The sequence below is a fragment of the Seriola lalandi genome, unplaced genomic scaffold (assembly GCF_002814215.2).
Source record: "Seriola lalandi dorsalis isolate HSWRI2012SDOR001 ecotype SW California unplaced genomic scaffold, Sedor1 jcf7180002054364, whole genome shotgun sequence".
Taxonomy (NCBI): Eukaryota; Metazoa; Chordata; class Actinopteri; order Carangiformes; family Carangidae; genus Seriola; species Seriola lalandi.
The window spans coordinates 65,217-87,320 of NW_019524917.1; the positions used below are offsets into that span (position 1 = coordinate 65,217).

The 22,104-nt window shown below is 42.4% G+C and overlaps 1 protein-coding gene across 3 annotated transcripts in view; it reads left to right on the top strand.

The window, feature by feature from the left end:
- Positions 1 to 22,104, top strand: part of dst (dystonin) — a 100,770-nt gene that overhangs the window by 21,039 nt on the left and 57,627 nt on the right. For 2 of the 3 annotated variants that reach the window (XM_087174570.1, XM_087174569.1), the window contains 30 exons: positions 1,820 to 1,909; positions 5,008 to 5,085; positions 6,075 to 6,167; positions 12,208 to 12,374; positions 12,506 to 12,618; positions 12,784 to 12,890; positions 12,983 to 13,102; positions 13,507 to 13,602; positions 13,715 to 13,842; positions 15,342 to 15,435; positions 15,528 to 15,682; positions 15,772 to 16,240; positions 16,356 to 16,484; positions 16,632 to 16,709; positions 16,798 to 16,959; positions 17,251 to 17,355; positions 17,567 to 17,662; positions 17,741 to 17,866; positions 17,959 to 18,111; positions 18,210 to 18,364; positions 18,523 to 18,649; positions 18,769 to 18,952; positions 19,582 to 19,739; positions 19,836 to 20,014; positions 20,112 to 20,250; positions 20,338 to 20,531; positions 20,660 to 20,822; positions 20,913 to 20,996; positions 21,265 to 21,372; positions 21,466 to 21,564. In XM_087174570.1, the coding sequence (XP_087030696.1) occupies positions 1,820 to 1,909; positions 5,008 to 5,085; positions 6,075 to 6,167; positions 12,208 to 12,374; positions 12,506 to 12,618; positions 12,784 to 12,890; positions 12,983 to 13,102; positions 13,507 to 13,602; positions 13,715 to 13,842; positions 15,342 to 15,435; positions 15,528 to 15,682; positions 15,772 to 16,240; positions 16,356 to 16,484; positions 16,632 to 16,709; positions 16,798 to 16,959; positions 17,251 to 17,355; positions 17,567 to 17,662; positions 17,741 to 17,866; positions 17,959 to 18,111; positions 18,210 to 18,364; positions 18,523 to 18,649; positions 18,769 to 18,952; positions 19,582 to 19,739; positions 19,836 to 20,014; positions 20,112 to 20,250; positions 20,338 to 20,531; positions 20,660 to 20,822; positions 20,913 to 20,996; positions 21,265 to 21,372; positions 21,466 to 21,564 (4,149 nt within the window). Of the gene's footprint in view, positions 1 to 1,819; positions 1,910 to 5,007; positions 5,086 to 6,074; positions 6,168 to 8,984; positions 9,995 to 12,207; positions 12,375 to 12,505; positions 12,619 to 12,783; positions 12,891 to 12,982; positions 13,103 to 13,506; positions 13,603 to 13,714; positions 13,843 to 15,341; positions 15,436 to 15,527; positions 15,683 to 15,771; positions 16,241 to 16,355; positions 16,485 to 16,631; positions 16,710 to 16,797; positions 16,960 to 17,250; positions 17,356 to 17,566; positions 17,663 to 17,740; positions 17,867 to 17,958; positions 18,112 to 18,209; positions 18,365 to 18,522; positions 18,650 to 18,768; positions 18,953 to 19,581; positions 19,740 to 19,835; positions 20,015 to 20,111; positions 20,251 to 20,337; positions 20,532 to 20,659; positions 20,823 to 20,912; positions 20,997 to 21,264; positions 21,373 to 21,465; positions 21,565 to 22,104 lie in introns of those variants that run through there. The other variant, XM_087174568.1, reaches the window with a different exon arrangement.

The following is a 22,104-nucleotide window of genomic DNA, read 5'->3' on the forward strand; positions in this document are numbered from 1 at the left end:
AGTAAATTCACTGGAATAAAAAGAGTATTCAGTACTTGGTATATTCATACCATATTGAAATGCAAATTATGCAGGAAAGGTAGGAAATCAATCAAAAACTAATGGTATGCTTTGGAAAATGGATGCAGTTTGCAGATGGATTGCCATTAAAACTTTGTACACCTTCAAAGGATGAAGCTCATAATGCTGGCGATTCCCTGACCTTTCCTCTAGTCCCACAAGCAGGGCAAAGATTTCACATGTGAAGTGAAATATCTCAATATAAACTAGATGGATTTGCCCGAAACTGTGTAAGATACATTCATTGTTCCTAGATGGTGAATCCTGCAGACTGTGATGATCTCCTGTTGTCTCAATTCAGACATGTCATCCTCTGGACTAACTTTAATTTTGATCGTCCTGTGACTTTTCATCAAGCGCTATAATCACATCAAAATTTGAATTTGTTCAATACTATAATATAATATAGCTGTGGACTCTTATTCTCTTATTGTTCATTATAAAACAAAACCTCTGGTCCAGCCCCACAGCTGGTTACACTGCAGCTAACCCGTTACCAGTCTTCCTCAGAAATGCAAATCAAGTGCCACAGTGTGAACAGACTTAAATTATTACATAACAGTGGGCCTCTCTTTTTCTACCTACCATGTTGTATTTACTGTTTTGCCCCTGAGGGGGGGGGGGTTTCTTTGATAATCATCTTCAAAGCTTGGTGTCCTGAAGGGTAAGTTAGAGGGTCTCTGCCAATTAGACCAGTCTTTACTTGATGAGGGACTGGGCTTCCCATGGATCCGTGCTGATGACTAGTTTTATGAACACTTGTGTGTGATGTTTTCAAACTGGAATGCATTTATTATTGCCAATACGACAATAATTAGAAAGATGCTTGAGGCCCTAAGGAGCTACTGGTTCCAGTTCTGCCTTCACGAGGTGCCGGCTGCACCTCAAACTGTTCCACGAAACTTTCTCACAATCTTGGTTTAAGAAAGAAGGAAATTATATTTTATCTCTACAGTTCTGCAATAAAAATATGACACATGCACATGAAGCTGCAGAGATTAATAACAACATGTGTATAAAAACCAAAGGGGTTTGAACCTGTTGGATTTTTGCCTTTTATTTCACGTTGGACGGCCAGGTTTTGACAGCTGTATTTCAGGCATCTTTAGCTTACCGTTAGGTCTTTATCAGCAGGCTACACGTATGGTCCATGAGAAATCAGAGGTGCTGAGTAATAGTTGGGGAACTGTTTGGCTGACCCCATAACATAAGGGTGCAGGTCTATTTTGGCTCCACAGCTGTAGCTGCTATGTGGGATTACAGTGCTGAAAGCCCTGTGTGAAAGCAGGTCAACGGGCAGCAGCGTGATTTCAGACACGCGGTATTTAGGACAGGAAGGAGAGATGGGCCTGCTGGGAGGACTGGACTTGTTAAGTGCCTTGCTCAAGTGCTTAGATAAGGTGTCACAAAGATATGCTGCCCGGGCAATTATTACCTAGTGTTTTATGATATATGCATTTCAGTATAGAGAGAAATGTGAGGGAAAAAAAACAATCATGTTGTAAAATGTGGGCCGAAACTGTTTTTTAACCGGAAACTGAACACCAAGTTGAATGAATGACATAAGTAAGAAACATCAAAGGCAATGCGTGAGGTGTAGTTATGCCAGATGTAAGAATGTCCTCAAAGACGTTGATTATATGTACAGTAGTCGATTAAAGGTATTTGTTATAGTGTGTAACAGTATGTATTAACAGTTGTAAGCAGTAATGATACCTTCAGTTTGCTCACACTTTGCTTTCTTCCTCTTTGTCTGCAGGTACGGAAGCATATAAATGACCTGTACGAAGACTTACGAGATGGACATAACCTGATCTCGCTGCTGGAGGTTTTGTCTGGAGACACATTGGTGAGTTCATGCTTTTCTGTCATCTTCGTTTTCATGGTCGGCTTTTCTTAAAGGGATAAGAGCTCAAAACAAACCTATTGAAATTTTAGTCAGAAAAATTTCCATTGAGATCAGTGTCATGAAAACACAAAACATTCAGATTGTCATTAGACACCATGAAGGACAGTGAGAGAACCTCTTCATATAGACCCCCCCCACCCCCCTGACTTATGTAACTGATGGTAGGAGGGAAGAGGGAATCCTGGGATTTGATGGTCTGTAAGCAGATCCTGTGTGATTTAGCATTCACTGAAACCTACTCAAAATTCTATGCAGGTTTTTTCGTTTGTTCATTTCTTCTTCCTTGTCCATTCTGGGATATCAATGAAACCAACTGATGTGCAAATCACTGTGATTAGTTTTGCGGTGCTAGTAGGTGCAAGTAATATGAAACAAGGTGATATAGTATGCCCTGCTTTAAATCTCCTGCGCGTACAGTCAGAATACAGGCAGAGATGGGGAACTTTGAGCCACAGTTGTAGCAGTGATGCTCAAGTGAGATATAAACTACGGTACCCACAACAAGTTGTTATACACACATCGGGAGAAATCTAACAAGTGGGAAAAGTTCTCTGGTTGCCCACTGGAGTTTCCAGCAAGTTCTTGGCAGCCAGTAATTGGTCATTAACAAAGTTTAACTCGCTAACTAGCTTTTTTTTTTAACTCACTAACTGCCAAAGGTTAACTTGCTAGCATGAATACAGTACCCTACATGGATACAGTATGTATGTAGAGAAGGCACCAATGTAACAGTTTGTACAAGATAAATAACAATACAGTGAATAACTTGCTATGGACTTTACCATGCTTGTTTGTTGTACATTGCTGCAGTTCTGTGCACACAAAGTCACTCAAAGGACAAACATTACTGCACTGGACACACAGCCAGCTTGAATATGCAATCATGAGCAGTGTTTGTGAGTGCAGGAAGCTGCTGTGTTACGGTGATTAAAGCACAGCTGGAGTGATCACGGTAACGGCTGTGTAATCAATTTCCAGTCAGTCAAAACTTGGAATGAGCAGGAAATTATAAGAAACAAAAATCTTTCACAGATATCAGTCAAATTTGTTTGTAGTTAGGTTCATCATCTGATAATGTGTTAATCCAGGGCCCCTAGAGGCACTTTTTCCCTTTTGTTATTCAGCCGAAAATATTACAATATTTCCTAACAAATAGGGATGGTGGAAGTAAACAACGGCCTTTTTAACTTCGTTAATAAGGAAATCATATGGGTTCGAATTCATGCACAGTTCAGTATGTGTATGTGTCTAATCGCTCACATATAGAGCACGTAGCTGCACAGTGTATGTAGCTGTAGTGCTTTGGCCTAAGACACATGGTACTGATGTGCTGCATGTTATTAAGCAGGTTATTTACAGTAGTATTTTCATCTCTTTTAACATGCCATTCTTTCCTCTTATATTGAAGTATGCTGATACAGTCTCTGTGAAGTTACACAATGTTATCATGCTGTGATGTCCCTTACTATATAGTTAAACTGCATGTATTCCTGTAGGAGGAACCCAAGCAGTTACCCCCCTCTCCACTGTGACTAACTTTCATCCTCTAAACAGCTATCTATTTTCTGTTTACATCCTACTTTCCCCATCTTCTGTTCTCCACTCTTTGATCGTTTTCTGTCCATTGTCTAACTTCCTTTGGTTTGGCCGCTGTGTGTGTGCGTGTGTTTCTGTATGTGTATGGTCCATGTCCTCCTTTCTTCCCCATGTGTTGCCTTTTCGGTGATAAGCCAAGGGAGCGTGATTTTCTGAAGACATTGCGGTTGGTGAGTGGGACAGAAGCATGTGCAGTTGAGCAGCATGGAGACACGGTGGATGATGATAAGGGGGTACGTGTGGCTCACCCCCTCCACCCCCTTGTAACAAACTAATTCAGAGCGTGCTGTGGCCAGTTAACAGAGGTGTAGAAACAATCCCACTGTATGATTTGTCTCTGTGTATAGTCTCACTTAATTGCTTTAGCAGATATTGTAGTTCCTCTATACACTTATAGAGTATTTTCCCCTTTTTCCAATTTGCTAAATTTGTGATTTCTATGGAACGTTATGTTTCATAATGCCACTTCTTTTGATCAGGAAACAATGTCAGAATCTTTGTTTCACATACCAGATGATAGCGATGATCCAGAGACCCAGGCAGCTTCCTGCTCAAATCTTCTTTTTAACGTACAGTATATTTGAGATAATAAAAAAAAAGAGGAAACAATAAGAAGTCTGGCATACTGGCCTAGCAAAAAAAAGATGTAATAAATTGCAAAGAAAAAAAAAAAAGAAAAAAAAAAACTCTGCACATTATTGAACCATACAGTCAAAGTGCTCCGAACCTGCGTGAGCATCAGGACACTTCTCATCCGCTGCTTTGGAGTATTTTTGCAGAAGGCTTCATAAGTGAATGACACTCACCGAATGAAAGACATGGGTTTTTATGAAGTGTTGTTGCTTTGCTACTGAGATGAGCGGGATTCGTCATCCTCTTCCTACCATCAGCGTAGAGATATGGCTGAATGCGGCACAAGTCTTTTGCCGTTGCTGCTGCACCCCGGCTTGAGTGCATTTTCCATTTCATTACCTCACGCTGTGGCCCCTGACCGTCCACGTGCATTTTGCCACACAAGATCACATAATACGACATTTTACAGCACCGAGAACTGAGCGTAAATATATTTCAATTGCACCTTTGGCTGTCAGAGCGGGTTATCGAGCAGGTTATGTTACTTAATCTGTTATAGCAAGTTCAGAGCGAATTTGTGGAGGTGGAAATGGTGGAAAATGTTCTAGGATGGTAGATTATATGTACAGTATGCACAGATTTTGAGTGGACTTGCAGGAATGGATGCTCCTGTTATTGGTAGAGTTTTTTTGTGTGTGTGTGTGTGTTCTTTTAAGTCTTTACCTCACCAGATCAGCGGGTAAGAACCTAAAAGCATGTCCTGATGTCCTGCGTCTTCTATGCCACTAATCATTTTTGTAATTTGTTCTGTGATATTGAGAAGAACCTGATTACCATGCATGGCTCCTCTTCCCTCTTTATGTCCATAGCCTCGGGAGAGAGGGAGGATGCGCTTCCACAGACTCCAGAATGTACAAATAGCACTGGATTATTTGAAGAGGCGGCAGGTAAGAATCAGTCGGAGTGTCCTCTCAAACTCTTGTGCGGTCACATTTTTGATTCAGGACTGAAATAAATTTCAGCCAAAATTTTGTCATAAACCTTTCAAAGCATTAAACTACTGGAAATCAGCCTGCTGTCAGATTTGATTCAGTGATGTAATAGCAAAAACAAGTTTTTCTGCCTTTCCTATGCTGCCATGGCTTCATATCCAGCTCAATATTGTGACAGATTCTTTTATGTTCATTTGCCACTAGTAGTAAATAGCAGCATTTTAAGGAGCTAGTAGCAGCGTTTAAGGAGCGCTGACTACAAATCCCATCAGTGGGGTTTCAAATTTGCCCTCCCCTCCCCCACCTCAGTCAGGATGTGATGAAGAACACAGCCTGGCTGAGCCACAGCCAGATGTGACGTAAGGCTCGAGACAAAGGATTCATAGATGGTCACAAATGAGTTGTTCTATTGTTTTAGCTACAGTTCATACCAGACACATCCACGCATCCTCCGTAGAAAGATGTTGGAAGTCACAGTTATTAAAGATGATCAGGCTGGCACAGGAGGAAGAAATTCATTATCTCTATATTAAACCAACACTATGATCAGACTCTGCTTTCCGTTTCTGTTTTAAGTGAAGGACGTCATTAAATACGCACCATTTCTCACTTTGATAAAGCAGCAGATAAAGCAGTCCTGGCAGGTTTATAGCATTTAATCAGTAGCAAACATGCTCTCTCAATCACCTCAGCCTCACACTGTGCGGACCATAACACTGTTCTTCCACAACCATATAATGACTATTGTGCCACCTTGTGGTGCATTTTAAACAATAGGCCTATGAGGCAACATGGGCACAGTACAGGGAACGTTCACCTTTATTATGTTGAATACACAACACAAATATAATGGTAAATACCATAATTTAGAAACTCAAGAGCAGGTCTTTTACACTTTGAGTTATTGTAAACGTGTGTGTATTAATCGTGTTTCTTGTCTTCAGGTCAAACTTGTAAATATCAGGAATGACGACATCACAGACGGTAACCCAAAACTGACCCTGGGACTGATCTGGACCATAATTCTGCACTTTCAGGTCAGTGTTGTCGTCTTATGGTCGGGAAATTCTTATGCTTTTAACAGCCATGGAATTAAGATGATCTATTACCCAGATAATGGATTATTACTTACTTTTATTTCTTTGTATTACGTGTAACTGATGAGCTCACACTGATAACGGCTGTTAATTTGTATAAACCTCTACATCTGACTTACCTGTTAGATATCTTTTTAAAGCAGAGGATTGTGGGAGTTCAAATGTATTTGAAGGAAACAGAAAAAAACATCCATGTTGCCGGTTATTGACTTACATAATAGTGTGTTAAATGGCCTTCAGTGAGTCCACACCCATGAAGTGGATGTTTCTACTTTTGACCACAAGGTGTCAAAGCTGTGCAGCTTACATCATGCAGAACATTGTTATTGTAATTTTATTCCTTGGAGACTGCTGTGAAATATATGATGTTAGCGTTGCTTACTGGCTTTAGATCATGTTTGATTAAAGTTGTAACTTGGCAAGTTCACATCAGGTACCTCTTAGTAGCTGAAATATCCTGGTATTCACAAAAGAAAAGTATTGTACTCTATGTAATTCATTATTTCCCAAAACCTACTTTAGTTTAAATTTGTTTAACAGGACAAAATGCTCTGCGGATTCTTGTGTACTCTGTGCTACGTTTATGTTTCCCCCCTGAATGTTCTCTCTGAGGCAAATCATGTCAAGTGGGTTGGTCTGTGTTTGCATGCCAGGATCCAGGTGTCCACTGCAGTTCAGTATCATGCAGACATTTCATTCTTTAAACTACTTCTCATTTACATTCTCCCCTACTCTCCCTCTCTCTGTCTTAGTCTTGACTGTCTTGCATTGGATTATTAATATCCCTCTTGCACATGGCATCGACTCAGTTGTTGGTCACTTACAGGAATATTACAGTCGACTTTCAGCTCTGATTGAGATCGCAGTGATTTCAGTACAAGCATGCATCTGTCTGACTAATGCACTCTGTGAAATAATGACGGGAAAAAAAAAAAAAAAAAATAGCTAATATAATTTTGCATGCACTCGAACACGCTGACAGGTAGCGTCTCTGATAAAGCCAACACCTGCTGCTGTCAGTCTCACGCAAGCCCTTGAGCAGTCGCTCCAGCAGCGATTGGGCCTGTTTCCTCTTGATTTTGGAAGGGTAGCAGGGCACGTCAGGAGAAAGTATTGAGCCTTAGTCACAGCGTACTGCTTTGTCTAATTTTTATATGCTGCCAGCAGATTGACATGTATAAACTGAACACTGCTTTTATATCATATTCTTTTATACGCCCGGTTTTGCCGAAAGTATCACGAATCGGTTTCCGTCTAGACAACAGGGGTTGTTTTGGGAACATACTGTACGTGCTTTTCTTATATCAGCGGGCTAATATTTTAATATGAACTCATACAAACTGAGAGTATTTACAGTGTGTGTGTGTGTGTGTGTGTGTGTGTGTGTGCGCGCGCTGTTTCCCTATGGCTGGGTTCACTGTTAAAGTCTTGAATTACAGACACTGGCCATTGTTCGATCATGCCTGTACAGATAAGAAGTTGATTTCATTATTGTTGTAGTCTTCACAAATGGGCTCACACTGTATTTTCAACGGGGGCAGTGTGGTGTTTACGTTAGCATAGCCGGTGACATAGCACTGCTGTCAGGCGTGTCTGTGCATATTTTGTTTGTTTTGCCCTGATTCACAGTCACCGTCTCTTTGTGCCACGTCTCTTGTTCTGTCACTCACTCAACACATGATTCACTCATGTCAGTCGGTCTCTGTTGTTATAACATTGTCATTGCAAAAATAAACTGTAACACCCAAGGCTATAAATCATATGATCATTTTCCTGAAATATAACATGCGCAGACATCATTTAATACTGCAGTAATACCGCTCAATATTTTGACCATAAGCTGGCCATAAATAGAAGCAGGAGTTTGAACTGTGTTTGCTGTCAGGTGACTTTGACCTTTAGGGAAACTTCATGAAGTTCAGATATTGTGAGCTCACGGTGACACGGTTATATTTAGTGGAGCTGTGTGGTGGCATTATATTCAATCTTTCGCATCCTACTTATTTCAAAAGTATCGATACACGCACCTCTGCAGTTGGGCTTGTGCCACACTTTGTCGGGCAATGTTATCGTCTAAGTGTTGTGATGGTTTTACACGGTGAATCACTTCCTAGTCAGAGCATTTGCCCCCTTGTGAACTGCGGCGGTGGTGATCTGCTCAGATAATAGTGTTTGTTCAAACCATTGTCCTTACGCCCCACCTCTGGCTTTGCCATTGTACGTGGCTTGATTAATAGACAAAGTGAAAGCACTTTGTTGTCCAGCTCGGATTTGCCTCTGCTTCTGCCGCTCTCGTTGACCCACGCTGTTCTGTTTTTCAAAGCCCCTCTGACCGGCTGGGACTCTGTCTGGTTCGTGCAGCCAAACTTGCTGAGCCAAAATTTCTCACAGCATAATAGGTGGCCATCAGCTGGCATCCTCTAGCACTTTAAACCTTGTCCTCCCTTCACCCCTCGTCCCAGACACAAATATTAGGAAACCCAAGTAGCGGCTGTGACATGCGCATGTTTACTGTAGATGAAGCAGACCAGCCGGCCCCAAGAACAGGTCTGTCCACAAGTCTTTTTCATTCTTGCTCAGCTGAGGGCTGCGAACACGTGGGGCACGTCTGTATGTGCATTTATGGTGTTTGTGCTGGATTAGCAAAGCCAGAGAAATGTTTCAAAGGTCAGAAAGGATTCCAGTGTCAGAGGAGAGACCCAAGAGAGAGCGAGCGAGCCAGAGAGAAATACAGTGAAAGAGAGAGGGGGAGAGAGAGAGAGAGAGAGAGAGGCTGACCAGTTCTCAGCTGGGAGTCTCTGAGAGTCAACGAAAGGGAAAAGCCAACTCTGCTCTGGGTGAAGCCGAGGTTTATGTCTGGCTGCCAGGCTGTTTGTCACCACGCATTGTGCGCTGGTTGCGCAGCGTGAACATGGCTTTCTGTCAGCGGGATACTGGCTCTTCGGATCAGTTGGACCTCACCCGATACTCTGCCTGAAAGCGGCTCTGACACGGTCGATGGGGAAGAGACTATTTGACTGTCAGCCATGGGAAACATCTGTGGCTGTGTTCGAGGCCCTAAAGAGGAATGTTATGTTGACCCCAAGAAAGCCCCTCTGAACCCTGAGTCTAAAGAGCAAAAAGGTCGACGCTATTTTCAACGGAAGAAGAGGAAATCCGGGGAATTTCAGCCTGCTGGATCTCTCAGGAGTCGTGGAAGTGAAGCCATTGCAAGTGGGGACATCTGTGACAGTGCCGAGCTTCAGGATGGCCCGGATGGGAGCACAGGGGGGAACCAAGAATTGCTGGATAAACCATCAGAGGTGGAGAATCCTCTACTCAGGCAGGACAGCATCAGCAAAGGCGTCTATGTCGGAGAGGTACCAGTTTTAATCCTCAGAGATCGTAATAATCAGCCTCTCGGCAAGAGGTTAGCGTACAGGCTGGGAAGGTTTTCCACAGAGCAGACAGACGGTGACAGAAGCAGGTCCTTTGTAGAAGAAAAGCTTCGTTGTATTAACACAACGTCCAGAGGTGTCTCAGCCAAGGATGGCCTGCTGGTGAAGAAGCTGCTACAGCGCCAGTTGAGGAGGGCTGTGAGCTTTGGAGCAGTGGAGCACATGCTACGGACTCTGAGGGGTAATGACAGACCTGGGAGTGAGGAAAGGTTTGCCAAGATTATATGGGACTCTCAAGCACACAGGAGGAGGAGACGGAGGGCCTACACCTGCTCTGGTTACGTAGAACATCCTCCAGCTCCTGCCAAATGTATTTCCACGCAACTCGAGGTAAACCAAGAACGTGTTATTTATAGCATTTACGTGTGTGATTCATGATGGATTAATAAGGGGTTCGACTGGGGTATAATGTAATTTGAACATTGCAAGTGCGGTGTGTAAATAATGGTATTTAAGTACTACAGTGAAAACATATGCTAGAATAAAGAAGTTGCTCATTTTGTTAAACTACTTAACCCATTACCTAATTTTATACCCTAATTATATCTCAATAATGTATTTACACCACAAAGGCTTGTTTTAATTGTCCTAATTACTGATCTCACTAGAATAGTTATGTTTGTTATGTAGTTACAGTATGTTTGATATTATAGTGGATATATTCTTTATATTTTCTACATTAATGGCTGCCACACCTTGTATGTAAATCGACACAACATGCTGATGATGTCTGGTTGATAATTACAAATATCTCAGGGCGGTTATTGGTTATCTGCGTTTTGAATCTAATGTGTCAATTTTGTTTGTAAAAAAAAAAAAAAAAGAAAGAAAAAAAAGCACCTTTATTATCTTAGAAACATGTTTATGTTTCCATGATGGCTTTGTTTTATCCCAGTCTGATTGGATCTGTTTTATTTTTATTTTTTTATTGTGGTGTGGTATGGAAACCTCATCCTGTCCAGCAGAAGTCAGGTTCAGCTCTTTAACTTATTTACTCAGCGTGGTCGCAGGAGGGTTGAGCCTATGCTGTCTTGAGCTGTTCATCATCCTTTGTTCAAGATGTCTCAGTTACTGCCAGAGTTGTCATTTCAGGATCCCTGCTGAATGGACTAAAGGACCAAATCAACCTTGTGTCTGTGGCTGTTGGCCTGTTGTGTAGAAATGTTTCAGGTTTTCTACAGGATGGTGATATTTTTTGTGTGTGTGTAAACTTTGTCCAAGCTTTTTGTTGTAGAGCTGCGAAGATTAGGCGATTAATTGATTAGTTGATTGGAAGAAAATGAATTGGCAATTCATTTGACAACTGATTGTGTGATGATTTGATGTGTGATAGTAAATAAATTATCATTGGGTTTTGAAATGCCGGTTGAATAAAACAAACTCGGGTCAGGAAGATTCTGATGGACGTTTTTCACTTTCTGATTCATTGAGAAAGAAGATTAATCTTGTGTGTTGTATGCGTGACTGTTACTGCTTTTCTGCTTTCCACTGTTGTTTTCACGATTGATGGTGACTGATATGGGAAACAGGAACAAACTTTTCTGCTTTCCACTGTTGTTTTCACGATTGATGATAGTACAAAGGCCTGAGGCTTGTTAAGATGTCTTGAATTGTAGTATGGTGTTCTGTCGCAGGATGACCCTCCCTTCCACAATAGCTTCATAAAGAGCAGCAGGAGCATCTGGCTCCATTGAAAGGTCCAAGGACGTCTTTTGTTCCTGTGGCCAACGTTGACGCGGTTACCTTTTCATTCATAGTGCGCTGCAGTTACCTATGCTTGCTATTGTCTGCATACAGTTTACTTTGGCACATTTTCACTCTTGGTATTTACGAGCTTGCGTTTCATCCTGTTATCAGCTACATACTTGGTTTTTCACTGACTCTTACTGTTGTTGCATTGATTCTGTGTATATGTCTCTGTCTGTGGTGGCAAACCAGTTTCCCTGCTGGGGATTAATAAAGTTCATCCTATCCTCTCCTACCTGACGTGGCGCTGTTTCTTTTACGTCATCGTGCTCTTCATCCGTTTCGTGTGCTGTAAAGCTGTTGGGTGATTTATTACACGGCTCTATCTTTTAACTTGCCCGCTGAAATTTTCCGTGTTTAAAGTACGGACAGAGCTTTTCATGTGTTGGATGAAGAACCTCTGATTCTTGTCAGATGTGAAATAAAATACATCTATATTTTATTATTTACAGGAATATTTCTCTGTATGATAAACCCTAACTTTAGGTTGAACATGTTGCTCCTTTGCTGAGTCATAGAGGTGTTGCTCCTTTGCTGAGTCATAGAGGTGTTGATCCTTTGCTGAGTCATAGAGGTGTTGATTCAACGCATTAGTTTTTTATTACAGCTGTAATTTGTGTTGCTGTCACATTTTCTGATATTGTTACCACTCCTGCATATCTTGCTTTTTATATCATAAAATAGACAAATTGGTGAAAGGTAAGGTCTTTTCTGTGTCTCTCGACCAAGCGGCCTTACCTGCACATTTTCACGTCAGCACATTTTGAAACACTTTTTTCTTTTTCTCTTGGCGACAGATCTCGGAGATCCATGTGACAGGGGAGTCCGAGGACATGACAGCCAAGGAGAGGCTGCTGCTCTGGTCCAAGCAGATCACAGATGGCTATGTAGGCGTCCGATGTGAAAACTTCACAACCTCCTGGAGGGATGGGAGGCTATTCAACGCCATCATTCATAAATACAGGTACACACAAAGATTTTACTTTTATTCCTTCAGCTCTAATGTGTTGTTTTCCCAGTGTTACCTTGTCAGTATTGTCTCGTCATACTTTGCTTACAAGTCTCTTTTTCTCTCTCCGTCTCTTTCTGTTGTAGGCCAGACCTTGTTGACATGAGCCGCGTGTCCACACAGACCAACAGATCAAATTTAGAGCACGCGTTTGGTGTAGCCGAGCAGCTGGGGGTGGCCAGGCTGCTGGACCCTGAGGGTGAGACCCATATATACAGTCGTGTTTGATTTGGCTCCAAAAAAAAAAAAAAAACACACACCTCAAATCATGTTGGAGTGAAGCTCGGATTTTGGCTTGAGGAGTAATTCCACTGAGTACAGCTCATATGTGACCCTTTTCTTTTTTTTTCACCTCATTCATCAGACGTAGATGTTCAGTCACCGGATGAAAAATCAGTCATCACATACGTCTCAACGCTGTATGACGCCTTCCCCAAAGTACCTGACGGTGTTGAGGGAATCAATCCTAATGTAAGTCGATGGCGTCCGTCCCTCAGCAACTCCACCCAGAGTGAAAGTGCTGAGAAGTGTTTTGTTGCTGATGATCCTTTTGATCTGAACAGGATGTGGATATCAAATGGGTGGAGTACCAGAACATGATCAAATACCTCAGCCAGTGGATCAAACACAATGTGGCCATAATGTCAGACAGATCATTCCCCAACAGCCCTGTGGAACTCAAGGTATCGTACCGCAACAAATAAACCCCATTTTCTAGATTTTATTCATTATTATTAACTTTTAATTTACCCCTTGAACTTCAGCTGTCTCATTTTACAGAGCGCTTAGAATCCGCATGTAATGCCTCAAAGGAGAAGGATAATTGCCGGCTTCAAAAGTTTATCTGCTGTAACTGAGACTTAAAGTGATATTGATGGATGTGAGAGAGCAGCAGCATCCGTTTGCTGCAGGAGATCGATAGCCTCTAACAACGACGGCACTTTAACGCAGTTGATTTCAAGACGAGTAGAGAGTGTGGACTAATATTGACAGATCTTCCTCCTAGTTAATATCTATTCTGATTCTTTGTGGTACAAAAAAACCCCAAAAACTACATTTTCAGCGTAACCTCTGCTTTGTTTTACAGGCACTTTATACACAGTATCTGCAGTTTAAAGAACACGAAATCCCACTGAAAGAGAACGAGAAGACAAAAATCAAAAATCTCTACAAGATGCTCGAGGTATGTAAACGCAAAAACAGCAGAGCATGCCGCTTATATTTCCCATTGCAGCGTTGATAGTCTTAAACGATGTTATAATGACAAAATCTTATGTTTGCGGTGTCGATTTCAGATGTGGATCGAGTTTGGACGTATTCAGTTGCCCCCGGGTCATCACCCCAACGATGTGGAGAAGGAATGGGGAAAATTAATTGTTGCCATGCTGGAAAGAGAGAAGAGCCTGAGGCCCGAGGTGGAGAGGTATGCAGAGGCACTGAGCATATTAACACTTTATCTGTCCTGGCCTATCATAATGTGATTGAGAGAGTAATGTTTAGTGTTTGTTTTTTTTTTTTACCTAATATTATGGGTTATTTATCTACCAAAGATCACTATTTCACTAACGCTATTTATTACGTAACTGGTGCTTAATATGACGACATGTGTGTTTGAGGCCACACACTGGGATCTAAGCCGTGAAACATTTGGATAATGTGCTGTTTATCTCAGTGAAATGTACGGTATATAGATAAAGGAGCAAAGATGCTACATGAGTCAGCATAACATTTTGTGAGGCCGGAGTGCTCCAGTGTCGTATTGCAAGCTCACTAATGTCTCTACTGAAAGCAGACACAGACGGACGGTGTCTCATGTTAGTGTTTTATGAGTGTGATAGAAATCCCCTCACTGAGCTGTTGCCCTCTATGATAAGGTTCCTATCAACATATCTATGTTGTGCGCAGTGTTGCCGGGTTAGATTTACTGCAGCCAAAGTGCGCAGTTTGTTCCACTGTAACAGATGATTTGCAAAAATCATTAGGAAGCAAATGAATCTTCATTCATGAACTGCAGAACGTTAAAGCAGTTGCTCCGTGATGGATCTAGTGTCTAGTTACTTTGAAAAGGCAGAAACTTACAAAGGTTACCAACATAAAAGGTGGATTTCACGTCACAGCCTGCTTGAATCAAAGATGTTTTCTGATATAATACAGGGTGACAACTTTCTAATGGCAAGCTTGGTCAAGTTTTTGAACTCTGTTTGGTGTTCTCTTTCCATCAGCGTTTGTTTGCAGAGGCGATCTTATTTCTATGGAAACTGTCTGTTAACAATAGTTTACACAAGTTTACATCTCCGTTCCTGCTTTTGTGGTTTATAAACACATCATATTTACAGCATTAATGCTAGGTGTGGTGAAAACTGGCATTAAGTGCAGTTTGGCAGTTCTTTTATACAGTCTCAGCTCTTATAAAGGAGTACTGTCTCAACCTGTTATTTAATTTTTATCCCCTCAGGGCAGCATATTATGTCAGGGTGGGATTCATTTTACACGCTCCTTACCTGGCTGCGACACTATAAATATCAGGAGGTTGAAAGTCGTTCCATCAGTTCAGACTGCGAACGCTTTGCAGTCGAACTGTAAAGGTGAGCTCGAGGCTGGGTTTTCTTCCAGAGGGATCTTTAAGATGAGAGAAGGTGATCGTTTCAGCGGCTGGGAGTGGCAATAACTGTTTAGAAGTAAGATGGCCTATTTTAGCGGGATCTCATCTGTTAGCAACAGCAGCTTCACCAGCTGTGGCTCCAATGACAGCGTCCTCACTGAGCCTTTACGAATTAACAGCTCAGTCTTTCTCAATAACAGCATTGCCTATGGATCCAGGTGAGGTTACAGTGTGCGTGCGTGGCTTTTGTGAAGCTTTTTAGTTCTTATCGAAAGTGATAACATATATTTTGTTTCCGTCATTATTTTTTTTTTTTGCAGGCTTGAGATGTTACAGCAGATTGCCAACCGGGTCCAGCGGGACTGTGTTAACGGGGAGGATAAGCTGGCGTTGGCGCGGACGGCCCTGCAGTCTGTAAGTTTTCTTAGAAGTTATAACAAAATATAACTGAGTGTACGTTGTTTGTCTTGAGTTTTTAAGTCTGGTTTTTTTCCCCCTCTGCTCAGGATGCAAAACGTCTTGAGTCAGGAATTCAGTTCCTGCATGAAGCAGAGATTGCTGGCTACTTGTTAGAGTGCGAGAATATCCTCAGACAACAAGTGGTGGACATCCAAATTCTCCTGGATGGGAAATTCCCCTTTGCGGATCAACTAGTCCAGAGGTACAAAATTAGATCCCCTTGCAAAAATAACACACAGAATATTCTCATACGTTATGATGACTCATATTGTTGTTCCTTTTTCAACACAGGGTATCTAAACTCCGGGATGACCTTCTAACCCTGAGAGCTGAGTGTTCCTCTGTGTACAGCAAAGGCCGAACTCTGACAACAGAACAAACCAAAATGATGATCTCTGGCATCACACAGAGCCTGAACTCTGGCTTCTCCCAGAACATCAGCACAAACCTGACACCAGCCCTCACTCCTGCACTCACCCCAGGGGGGTTAGGTACCCCTGGTTCCACATTCACCTCTAGCCTTACACCGTGCCTGACCCCGTCCTTGACCCCCACCTTGACCCCCGGCTTGCAGCCTGCTTCAGTCCAGAGCTACATGGGGGGCGGTGGCGGCATGGACCCAGGCAGCCTCAGGCATTTGAAACACATGCAGATCCGCAAGCCCTTACAGAAATCCTCACTGGCAGACCCCAACATGACCGAGGAGGAGGTCAACATGAAATATGTTCAGGACCTGCTGAACTGGGTGGAAGAGATGCAGGTGAGCTGCCAACACCAGTTTATTTATAATGTACCGTGGCTTTGATTGTAAAATAAGATACTAAATATTTTGAATTTGTTTTTGTTTTTTTTTCTTCTCCTTTCCGTCTTAAAAGGTGCAGCTGGACCGTTCAGAGTGGGGATCTGATTTGCCAAGTGTGGAGTTGCATTTAGAGAACCACAAAAGTGTACATAGAGCCATTGAAGAATTTCAAATGAGTCTTAAAGATGCCAAACTGAGTGAAGTAAGGATTTTTTAGTTTCTTTCTGTTTTATAATCTAAACTAAACTCTAATGAGTTTGAATTTAGTTGCTCCATTCACTGAATTAAATCTTAAATCCTGAAGAGGAAACTAAAAATACAACAAAAACATGTTCTTTTTTTCTCTCAGATTCAGATGACCATTCCCCTGAAGCTAACTTATTCAGACAAACTGAACACACTAGAAAAGCAGTACGAGAGGCTGTTGGTAAGTTCGCAGAAGTCACAATCTAAAATCTGTGCTGCTGTGGAAATGCTCGTTGTCGTCTGAATACACGGATGCCTGCTCGTTTCAGAGCTGTTCAAGAGAGCGACAGAGCCACCTGGAAAGCCTGCACGACTTTGTGTCTCAGGCGACTCAGGAGCTCATCTGGCTGAACGAGAAGGAGGAGGAGGAGGTCGCCTTTGACTGGAGCGATCGCAACAGCAACATCTCCAAGAAAAGAGACTACCATGCCGTAAGCGTCTTTTAATGAACTGTAATCTGTGAAATCCCCCCCGTGCAGACAGAGTAACAAAGACTTGCTCAGGCACTTGTTTTGGTTGTAAAGGATTGGCTGCGTTTCAGCTGCATTCATTTAAGCAAACAATCGTGTCAGTGAAGGGATTTGTCTTCACATTGTGGCCGGAGTGATTAGCCTCACGCTCAGCCGTGCGAGGCAGGATATGAGATCGTGTGAGAGGATGGAGTGAATGGTCACTTGCCGCAGCTGGATGTCAGAGATACTCAGCTTAATTTCTTTATACAGGACCTGATGAGGGAGCTGGATGAAAAGGAGGACACGATCAAGTCTGTGCAGGACAAGGCAGAACGCCTTATGCACAAGAACCACCCAGCCAAACTAACTATTGAAGTAAGCCCTTTTTTTTTGTTTTTGTCTCTCTGTTCTCAGCGCTGCGGTCAGCATGACAATTACATTTGGAACAGCGGTAGAGTCTCCACCCTGCATACAGCTGCCGCACTATGATTAAAAGATTGTGAAGTCCTGTTTCAGCTTGTAATTTTCCAGCTATTACACCTGGATATTGTGTGTTTATATTTTTTCTACGTCACTTCTCTTCCAGGCGTACAGAGCCGCCATGCAGACGCAGTGGAGCTGGATTTTACAGCTCTGCTCGTGCGTGGAACAGCATCTCAAGGAGAATGCTGTTTATTTTGAGGTGAGCTGCTGCTTCGTTAATGCAGAAAAGACGCTTTTGTTAGACGCAGACGATTTCTCATTCTTATCCCCTGTGCAGTTTTTCAGTGATGCCAAAGAGTCCATAGACTACCTTAAGAGCCTGCAAGATGCCATTCAAAGGAAATACAGCTGTGACCGAACGAGCAGCCTGCACAGACTGGAGGACCTCATTCAGGAGTCCATGGTAAACTGATGGAAAGATATAAAGTGTGCATGTATGTGAAGGTAAATAAAGGAAAGAAAAAAAAACATTGCACTGGTGTTGTGTGTCCCTAGGATGAGAAAGAGCAGCTCCTTCAGTACCGCAGCACGGTGGCTGGTTTAGTGGGCAGGGCCAAAAACATTGTGCAGCTCAGACCCAGGAACCCTGGGAGCCCTGTGAGATCCTCCCTCCCTGTAAAAGCCATCTGTGATTATCGTCAAATAGAGGTACAGCTCTCCGCGCTGTATTGCGCCACATTTCATTTCAGTTTATTTCAAAGTGTCATACAAAATCTGTACCGTGTGTCTTATCCCCACTCTTTCAGATCACTATTTACAAAGAAGACGAGTGCGTATTGGCCAATAACTCTCACCGGGCCAAGTGGAAAATCATCAACCCAGCAGGGAATGAGGCCATGGTGCCCTCTGTGTGTTTCACTGTGCCTCCACCCAACAAAGAGGCTGTTGATATGGCAACAAGGTGAGGCACTGGGGTTCATTTTGTGCGTTGAGTTTCCTACACTGCAATTACACTAAATATAAAGTTGACTCGAGAGTTCAAATGCCCCTGAATGCGCACGTTGCGGTGACCAGGCTGAGTTGGGATACATTATTAATGCCTCTTGCCTCATCCTGCAGAACTGAGCAGTTATACCAGAATGTCCTGGCGCTGTGGCACCACTCCCACATCAACATGAAGAGCGTGGTGTCCTGGCATTATCTAATGGCTGATATACGAGCCATTCGCAACTGGAACGTGGCCTCAGTATGTTTGTTTTTTCCTTTTACGACTCTTCTCGATAATCAGATACATTTTTGATGATCATTCTAATAAACATGTTCGTGTTTGTTTTATTTCCACTTTCATTTCGCTAACTAATCCAGATAAAGACCATGTTGCCAGGTGAGCATCAGCAGGTCTTGAGCAACCTACAGTCCCACTTCGACGAGTTCCTGGAAGACAGCGAGGAGTCTGAGGTGTTCACAGTGGCAGACTGCGCCCAGCTCGAGAGAGACGTCGCAGCCTGCAAGGACTACTACCAGGAACTGCTCAGATCTGCGGAAAGAGGCAAGGCTCCGATTCCCTTTCAGTCCCTCCCAACAAGGAGCTGCTGCTGTAAAACTGAACACAGCAACGCGATGGAAACACATGGCACTTTAAGCCATTTAAGCCTTAAATCAGTTTCTATAGAGATGATTGGCTTTGCTGTGAAGTAAAGCAAACACTGGGACGTTGTTAGTGTGTGGTCATGGGTTTTTGATAGGGTGGGATACCTGGAGAAAAAAATACTGAATACTTTTAATGTTATGTTGTGATATTACATAGATCTGTGTAGATAAACAGAGACACATTCATTTACATAGATGCACCTCCCCTTTTCACAAAAAGGTTCTCATCTTATTTCCTTCATTTGTGTATGACTTCACCTCATTGCAAAAGGCCCTATAATGATGCCACCTAGAGGTGAACTTGTTACTGCCAGCTCATGTGTGAGTCAACACTGTACGCAGGATTAACACTCCCTTTGTTTTATCATGTGCAATTGTCTGTAGTTGTGATTTTCAGACGGAGACAAACTTTGGCATTGGCAGTTTTAAAAAAAATACAACAAAATCATCTTGTCACTGTTTGAAACTCCAAAGAAATGTCATGCTCTCATGTTAGTGTTCTTACCAAGTATATTTTCTCTGTAACAGAGGAACACGAGGAGTCTGTGTACAACAATTACATCTCAGAAATACGCAACTTCCGCATGCATCTGGAGGCCCATGAAGAACACCTGATCAGGCAAATCCGCACGCCACTCGAGAGGGATGACCTGGAGCAGAGTCTGCAGCGCATCACGGAGCACGAGGTACACGTCTGGGTGTCAGTAATTAACACGTAACACATTGAAGAACTTACTGGTGTTGTTACATTAATGATGATTTTCTTACATTCCACCACCCAGAGGAAAACAGCAGAGCTGAATAAACTGAAGGAGGATCTGGATGTCATGAAGGAGAAGTGCGAGCTGTTCCTCAGACAGGCGGCAGGTTCCCCGTCTGTGCCGACGCTTTCGTCCGAACTCACCGTCCTCGTTCAGAGCATGAGCCAAGTGTACTCCATGTCTTCCATTTATATGGACAAGTAAGACATTCCTTTCATTGTCCCCAAAGAATTATAGTGGCATTTAGTAGATGAATTGAAGACACGCTCCTCTTTTCTTTTTTTTTTTCTTTCACAGACTGAAAACTGTGAGCTTGGTGGTGAAGCACAGCCAGAGTGCAGAGGCACTAGTTAAAGCCTATGAATCCAAACTCTATGAGGAAGATGCCATGAACTCTGATGTCAAGTCCATTGAGACTGTCATTTCAACACTTAAGGTAATGCACTGTTTGGGTAAAACCCTTCGCCGACATTGGCAACGTTTTCAGTTCTTTTTGAGTGATCGCTTGTCCTTCTGATCATAGCAATGGCGGACAGAGATCGATGAGCAGCAGGAGGTGTTCCATGACATGGAGGATGAGCTGCAGAAAGCACGAGTGATCAGTGACCGCATGTTTAAGGCCCACAATGAGCGTGACTTTGACCTCGACTGGCACAAGGAGAAAGCTGATCAGCTGAGTGAAAGATGGCAGAACATTCACTCCCAGATTGACAGCAGGTTAGTGTTTTTTTGGGGGGGGGGGGGTTGTGGAGATTTTTTTGCTTTATAAGACTAAAATTATATCATATGTGAGCAAGTATTACAAAGATAAGTATTTCTCATTGAGGTTATTCATTCATTCTCAGACTTCGGGACCTGGATGGTATCAACAAATCTCTGAAACACTACAGAGACTCTTACAGCAGCCTCGACGAATGGGTTACAGAAATGGAAGAAGCACAGCGAAAGGCTCAAGAAAATAAACCTGAGGATAGCAAGGCACTGGCTGAGCTCTTAAACAAACAAAAGGTAGAACAAGATTGAACTTCTTCTTCACACTGAGATGAAGACATGATATGATGTATAAATATATATCTAAATTGTGTCTTTGTTTACCAGGTCCTTGTTGCTGAAATTGAACAAAAGCAGAGCAGAATGGATGAGTGCCAGAAGTACTCAGAGCAGTACTCATCTGCCATTAAGGTAAATTCATTTACTTCAACTTATTTAAACTCATTTTGAAAGTTTTTCTTTAAACCCCTCTTCAACCTGCAGACCCATAGGTATTTTCTGATTTTTATGACAGTTTGTTACATTTTATAATACGTATATAAAATATATAAACGTATATATAAAATTAGCTGTTTTGTTGAGGGAGGACCATGCAACAATCTAAACAAAGAAATTGGTATATTTGAGAAAAAAAACAAAAAACAACCTTTTAACCAAACACATAACTCTTTTTTTTTAGGATTATGAGCTCCAGCTGATGACCTTCAGAGCGATGGTTGACTCCCAACACAAATCTCCCCTGAAGAAGCGGAGGATGCAGAGCTCTTCTGATGCCATTCAGCAAGAGGTAAATCTATGATTAAACTCTGGCAGGGGATTTGTGCTCTATGCACAGTAGATGCTCAATGACACACTTGTTTTTCTTGTTTAATTTTCAAAGTTCATGGATCTGCGAACCCGCTACACTGCTCTTGTGACTCTCATGACGCATTATGTGAAGTTTGCCAGTGAAACACTGAAGAGAACCGAAGAGGAGGAGGTGAGAGATTCCTACTTACACTTATTAACATTTACATTGGCTTATGCAGCACATTTTAGACTGTTGGGGCTTTGCGGCTGCTGAAATTTATAATGCCAAATTGAGCTTCACCTTCTTCACCTTTGCATGGTTCCTAGATGTTCTGTTTTGCACCAACATGTTTTACTACCTCACTAAGAGACCTCCAGTATTTTTCCTCGTTACCCCTCTTGACTTCTTGACGTCCTCTTAGGGTTGCATCCTTGAGTTATATATATATGGTCACCTCATCATGAGTGAAGATAATTTGCTTCATTGCTCTAAAGAAGCAAAGAAAATGCGGAAAAGCGATGCATGTCTGCACGCAGAGTGACCTCTTATCGCTGGTGATGGGGACTTGCTGGGAGGAGAAAGCAGCTTTTGTCATTCTTTGACAGAAAGTCTTTCTCGTGTTGGCCTTTCTGTGGGAAAATACAGCTTCTCCAGGAGTTTGTCTAGTATTTTGTGCGTATTTTGCCTAGTATTGGTGCTGAGACGTATTCTCACACCTGTTTTCTGAAA